The sequence below is a fragment of the Alexandromys fortis genome, unplaced genomic scaffold, assembly GCF_014885135.2.
Source record: "Alexandromys fortis isolate MF-2015 unplaced genomic scaffold, M_Fortis_MF-2015_v1.1 scaffold_54, whole genome shotgun sequence".
Taxonomy (NCBI): Eukaryota; Metazoa; Chordata; class Mammalia; order Rodentia; family Cricetidae; genus Alexandromys; species Alexandromys fortis.
Window position 1 is genome coordinate 3,188,258 of NW_026067958.1, and position 6,926 is coordinate 3,195,183.

At 44.9% G+C, this 6,926-nt stretch overlaps 1 protein-coding gene across 8 annotated transcripts in view; it reads left to right on the forward strand.

The window, feature by feature from the left end:
• Armc3 (armadillo repeat containing 3) overlaps positions 1-6,608 on the forward strand; it is a 102,169-nt gene extending 95,561 nt beyond the window's left edge. For all 8 annotated transcript variants that reach the window (XM_050152735.1, XM_050152737.1, XM_050152734.1 and 5 more), the window contains one exon: positions 6,023-6,608. In XM_050152735.1, the coding sequence (XP_050008692.1) occupies positions 6,023-6,232 (210 nt within the window). In that variant the 3' untranslated portion in view covers positions 6,233-6,608. The remainder of the gene's footprint in view (positions 1-6,022) is intronic.
• Positions 6,609-6,926: the final 318 nt, after the last annotated feature.

A 6,926-nucleotide genomic window follows, 5' to 3' on the forward strand; every position in this document is an offset into this window, starting at 1 on the left:
AAAAAAATTTGTCTTTATTGCATCAGATGGAACCTGTTGCTAACATTTAACTGGATGATATTTACTTTTGCATTTATACTTATTTAGTTTTAAAATATTTGTGATTACATATACATATATGTACACACATGGGTAAGTAATATAAAAATTCATTAGGTAGAAAAATTTCATGAACATCTATACATAAAATAACACTGGCATGAGAACCAGGGTTCCTTGCAGGGAATGAGGAGGACATCATCTAGATAGCAGAAGGGAGGGAGAAGACTTGGAGTAGAACAACAAAAAGGACTCGGCAGCTACCTGACTGTGGTGAGGAGAGTGCCTGGGAAGAGCAGAGTTACCCCAGGTCCTGGGAAGGGCAAGCGAAGAAGACAGCCCCATTCACCAAGACGGAGCCCTAGGCAAGTGTGAGGCTTAGGAGAGTACTGATCCTCTGTGTAGGAAATGAGAAAATGCTTCCAACTCCCAAGTAATTATAAACTCCTGTATTAGTTACTGTGTGTGATGTTTTGCTCTTTTGGCTTTTTGGGAGGCCCACCACCCAGCTCCCAAATAAATCACACACAGAGGCTTATTCTTAGTTATGAATGCCCAACCTTAGCTTGGCTTGTTTCTTGCCAGCTTTTCTTAACTTATGTTAATCTGACTGCCTTTTGTCTCTGGGGTTTTATCTTTCTCTATTTCTATACACCTTTCCCAACTTTTTTCTCAGTGGCTTACTGTGTAGCTGGGTGGCTGGTCCCTGATGTCCTCTTCTCCTTGTTCTCTCCTCGCTCTCTGTTCTTCTGTTTATATTCTTTGCCTGAAAGCTCTGCCTATCCTTGCTCCTACCTTGCTATTGGCCATTCGTCTCTTTATTAGGACCATCAGGTGTTTTAGACAGGCACAGTCACACGGCTTCATAGAGTTAAACAAATGCAACATAAATAGAAATCACACACCTGAAAATAATATTCCCCAAGTTACTTTTCTGCTTTCTGTGACCAACTATCTGGCAGGAAGCAATTTAAGGGAAGAAGGATTTGAGACTTAAGTCCACAGTGGCCTGGAGGTACGGCAGCAGCAGCTGAAAACACTGCGCCCACAGTCAGGGAGCAGAGAAAAATGGTCATGTGAAGTTCTTTTTGTTCTTTCCTCCCCTGCTGTTTGGGATGCCCACGCCGATGGGATGGTGATGCCCACATACAGAGTTGGTCTCCTTGTGTCCTTCTTCAGTTAAACCTCTGAAATTTCCTTACAAAATACCCCAAGGTGTGTCTACTAGATGAGGCTAAAGCCAATAAGCTGACAATGAACTACTACTAATCTACCACTTACCGCTTTGACAACTAAACTCATCATTTTAAGTGAAAATATTCCATATCTCATTCTGGAGGACTCCTGGGCATCTCATGATGCAAACTTTCTTTAGTTAACTATGAGAGTCTCCCAAATCTTAACAGTCAAAAGTCTACTCTAAAAGTCAAAGCAATTTCTTAATGACGATGCCTATAAAGAACATTTTCCAAGTTATATAATTCTAGCATATAATGTCACAGAATAATCATTGCCTAATAAAAATGGATGAACAGGAACACAGTAAGAAAAGATTGGGTCAAAATAAGACCAAAACTCAACAGAGACCTAGGTGTGGCTCTTGGTACTTGGGAGGCAAAGGCAGGCAAATCTCTGAACTCAAGGCCAGTGTTGGTCTACAGAGTGACAGGTAGAACTATATAGAGAAACCTTGTCCTGGAAAACCAAACAAACCAAAATAAAAATCTCAACAGGGAAAACAGCAATCCCTACGCCACCATGTTCAGCATCCAGGGCTTGTAATAGAATCACCTAGGCTTCTGAAGCCTTGCTCTTCCAGTTCCGTCTCCTATAGTACATGACTAACCACTGTCTTGTCAAGCTGTGCTTTGTATGCACAGCTTTCCTTGGCCGATGGCCCATGATCTTAACATTTCCATCATCCTGGGGTGGCCTCCTCTTATGTTGGATTGAATAAAAATGTTTCCCCCATAGGCCCAAAGGGAGTGGCACTATTAGGAGATGTGGTCTTTTTGGAATAGGTATGGCTTTGTTAGAGGAAGTGTCTCACTAAGGATGGGCTTTGAGGTCTCAGGTGCTCAAGCCAGGCCCAGTGTCTCACTCTCTTCCTGCTGCCTGAGGATTCAGGTATAGAATTCTCAGCTATCTCTCCAGCACCATGTCTGCCTGCATGCCACCATACTTCCTGCCATGATGATAATGGACTAAACCTCTGAACTGTAAGCCAGGCCCAGCTCATTGTTTCCTTCTAAGAGTTGTTATGGTCATGGTGTCTCTTCACAGTAATAAAATCCTAACTAACCACCACTGTGGAGCTTGGGGTTTATCTTCACAGCTTTCCACATGGTATTTTCACAATGAGTCTTTCCTCTTCAGTTAAGCCTGTTCGGAAATACCCTCAGAGATGTGCCCAGGGTGCATCACAAGTAGACAAATACTGTCAGTCATTGTCTCAGTTAGAGATCTGTAGATGAAAGTTTCTGTCCTGCCTCGTCCTGCAGCTGATCAGTACCAAAGAAACACACAGAGGCTTATATTAATTATAAACTTTGTGGTCTATCAGCTCAGGCTTATTATTAACTAGCTCTTACAACTTAAATTAAACCATAATTCTTATCTCTGTTTAGCCATGTGGCTTGGTACCTTTTCTCAGTGAGGCATTCTCATCTTGTTTCCTCAGCTTCTGGATGACAACTGTGTCTCTTTTTTCTTCTATCCAGAATTCTCCTAGTCTGATTGCCCCACCTATACTTCCTGCCTGGCTACTGGCCAATCAGTGTTTTATTAAACCAATACAAATGACAAATCTTTACAGGGTATAAGAATATTATTCCACAGCAAGGTTACTATTGCTGTGATGAAACACTATGACCAAAAGATAATTGGAAAGGAAAGGGTTTATTTGGCTCATGGTAGTCTATCACTGAAACAAGTCAGGACAAGAACTTAGGCAGGGCAGGACCCTGGAGGCAGGAGCTGATGCAGAGGCCTTGGAGAGGTGCTGCTTATTGGCTTGCTCCTAATGGCTTCCTCAACCTCTTTCCTTATAGAACCCAGGACTACCAGTTCAGGGGTGGTTCATCCACAAGGGCTAAGCCCTCCCTCATCAACCACCAATTAGGAAGATTCCCTACTAGCTTGCCTATAGTCCAATCTTATGGAGGCATTTTCTCCATTGAAGCTCTCTCCTCTCTGATGATTCTAGTTTGTGTCAAGTTGACATATAACTAGCCAGAATAGCCACCATATTCTCATTCACACCCATTTATATCTCACGCCTGTTTCACACCAATCTTTTTCAGCATCTAAATGCCTTTCTTATATCCTTGGAATTCTTGCTCTCTGAGTTCTTATTTTCCTGTCTTAGAGCTCTTTCTCTTTTATTAACTCTTCTTCTATTTAGAATCTAAACATGCTGAAGTCAGCAGTGTATACAGAGAAAATCTAAATCTGTTCTCACAATGTCTACAACCAGAGTTATGATTATCCTCTCTCGTGACAGTTATAATTTTGTGTTATTTGTCAGGTATTTGTCCATGTAATAGTGAAGAGTCTCAAAAATGGCAGATATTGAATTTACTAACCTTACTTTGAAAGATTTAAAAAAGAAAAAAAATTAATACTTGGAAGAAATAGTTTATCTAAGATCAACCAGGTCCATCAATTCCCTCGCTTCCTCATTTCCCTCCTGTCCTCTCCTCCCTCTCACCACTGCTTTGCCAACCACACGGGGCCGTAGAACATGATGGGGGGGGCACATTTAGGTATAGGTGCATGACAATCTTTTCCAACTTATCACGTATACACTTTCCTAATCTCTCCAACAACAAAGCCCCACGCCTGCTCCTATTCCCTCTGAGAGCTGGAGACCTTCGTGTGTTCCTCGTTACAAAGAAAATACAGTTCTAAATAAAAGTTGGTTCCATCCCTCAACAGCTCACAAGGCCGTGTTCTCTTCCTCACCAGCTCACTGTGTTCTCTCCTCACAGCTCACCGTGCTCCCTCCTCACAGCTCACTGTGTTCCCTCCTCACAGCTCACTGTGCTCTCTCCTCACAGCTCACTGTGTTCCCTCCTCACAGCTCACTGTGTTCTCTCCTCACAGCTCACCGTGCTCCCTCCTCACAGCTCACTGTGTTCCCTCCTCACAGCTCACTGTGCTCTCTCCTCACAGCTCACTGTGCTCCCTCCTCACAGCTCACTGTGTTCTCTCCTCACAGCTCACCGTGCTCCCTCCTCACAGCTCACCGTGCTCCCTCCTCACAGCTCACTGTGCTCCCTCCTCACAGCTCACCGTGCTCCCTCCTCACAGCTCACTGTGTTCCCTCCCTCACCAGCTCACAGGCCGTGTTCCCCCTCTCACCAGCTCACGAGTCACTACACATTGGAGGAGGCAGACACTTGATCATTCTTTTAGGTCTCTAACTGCACTGGCCTTGGGAAAGTACCTGACTATAGTAGCACTTTTTCGTCTGAGCTGTCAGTCCACAAATAACGACAAGGAGACTTATCATTAATTATGGAAGTTTGGCCTTAGTTTAGGCTTGTCCCACTAGCTCTTATTACTTAAGTTAACCCACTTCTATTACTCTACGTTTTGTCACATGGCCTTTTACCTTTCTTTCCTTCTGTATGTCCAAGTCCTTCCATGTTTCACTGGTGTCTTTTGGCGTAATCTGCAGGCCTAAATTCCTCTTCCTCTCTCTCCCATTCCCCCCCCCCCTTATCTATGCTGCCTAGCTATTGGCCATTCGGTTCTTTATTAAACCAATCACAGTGACACATCATCAAACAGTGTAAACTAATGTTGTGCAACACCTCACCTAAGTTTCACGCTAGAAAATAGGGACAGTGATTTGTTGTGATCTGTTGTAGTGGTTTAGAGTGCTTTAGCAGGAACCAAGAGGCCTGCATACCCGTAAATGTTACTTGGAAAACAGCACGCACAGTCTTTGCATCACACCGGACTGCAATGGTGATAGATTTTGATGCTGTGTGTTCCATGGTCACTTCTTTCTAGGCTGTCTCCCACTAAAGGTCCAATACTACCAAAATCCAACCCTAAGAGTCCTGGCATGACCACCAAGTTTCATCATTTTGGCCTATTCCAAACTATGCAGTTTGGTGCAGTAACAAATACATAGTATTTTGCATAGTAACAGATACATTTAGTTAAAATGTGAATATACCCACTACTCAAACACAATTCTGCTCCCTGGTGCTATTTAGCCTTTGTTGAGTACTTACTCTTGGGACTTAGTACCCATTAATTCATCACACAACCTTAAAGATACCATGATTCTCCCCAGTGCACAGAGGAGTAAATAGAAGTCTGGGCTTGCAAAACCCTTGGCTTATCACTAGTTGGTAAGAATCTGGGTTAAATTGAAGTGCAAACCAAAGCAGTCTAACCAAGCTCTTCTTTTCATCACAGTAAGGCTGAAAAAATTTTTAAATTACTGTAAAGACACAAAACAAAAACAAACAAACAAAAACCCTTCCAAATGGGGGGGGGGAGGGGTCAGGGAACTCCCGAGAGATACTTGCCGAGGAGTGGCTGCAGAGAGCCAGAGAGGCCGATGCAGTCTGGGGTCTCCTGCCCCATGGCGCCAACCACAGTGCACAGCAGACTGGCTGGAAACGGGGTTCACTTCAGTCTCACTGCCTACAGGGATAGAGCAGCCTGGGCTGTGGACAGACTGATGGGTACCCTGGGATTGCGCCCCTCCAGCCACCCTATCCATCTTGTGCTCCACTACGTTAACTGCCTGAAAAGCGTCATTTCCCAGGTCACTGACACACTCTGAGTCCACTGACGGCAAGCCATCAGGGACAGCCAATGCTCGGCTCCTTTCCAGCTTCCAGTCCAAGCTTTTCTTTGCATGCCTGTGTTTAATTCTCTCTAGAGGTCGTCTCCCACTAAGGACCTCTTCCCACCAGTTTGCTTATGGCCCTGAGCCCCAGGTATCTTGTTCCTCCCTCAGGCACTGGCTGATAAAATCGGTGTGGGCTGCTGCCTGGTGCGCGGTGAGTACAGCCGAGCGTGGAACGAAGTGAAGCTGCTGAACGAGGCTCGGAAGGGCATCATCGGGCGCCTGCCCCCACCGGAAGAGTACATCGTGGATCTCATGTTCCACCCGGGGGCCCTGCTGAAGCTCCGCAGCAAAGAGGCAGACCTCTACCGCTTCCTTTAGTCACCAAAGGAACGCAGGAGCACCCAAACCAGAAATTATCTCCTCGTGCTTTCTAAGAAGGGCACTAGCTGATTTGATAGCTTCAAATAAAGGCCGTAGAAACGGTTTGTGTGTCGAAATAAACTGAGGGTGTGGCTGTACGTGCTCCGGGGCTCTAGGCTGTGAAGTTCGGGATCCGTCAGGGCCTCCCACGCTCCCCATCCTCACACAAGGTTGCTGTGGGTGAAACCGTTCAGCCCTCTTGGAGCTTAGTACTCATCAACGATGGCGCCCAGCGACTGCTTCCTGTGATGGAGTGAACTTGCCACTGTCCCTCTTGGTATCCAGCATGAGTCAGGTAACACTTGATTTAAATAAACTCCCGCCCATTTGTGCTGTCTCAGTACTGGTTCCGCCTTTTGAGACTCTAGTATTTCAAAGTAGTTTCTGACTTGATTATTCATGTTTATTTGTTCATTATTTGACTTCTGTTGATTCTGATCCCACCCTCCCTCTGTCCCCTCGCATTCACCCTCTGCCCCTGCTACCTCCGCTCCAAAACCAAACTAAATATAAAAGAAAAACCAAAACTCAAACAAAACAAAGAAACAAAAACAAGCAAGCAAAAAAGAAAGAATCTTGTCCTGAGAGCTGCAGTGTGGACCGCTGAGTTTTACAGTTTACCCTTTAGTCTGTTTACCTTTTCCTGCAAGTG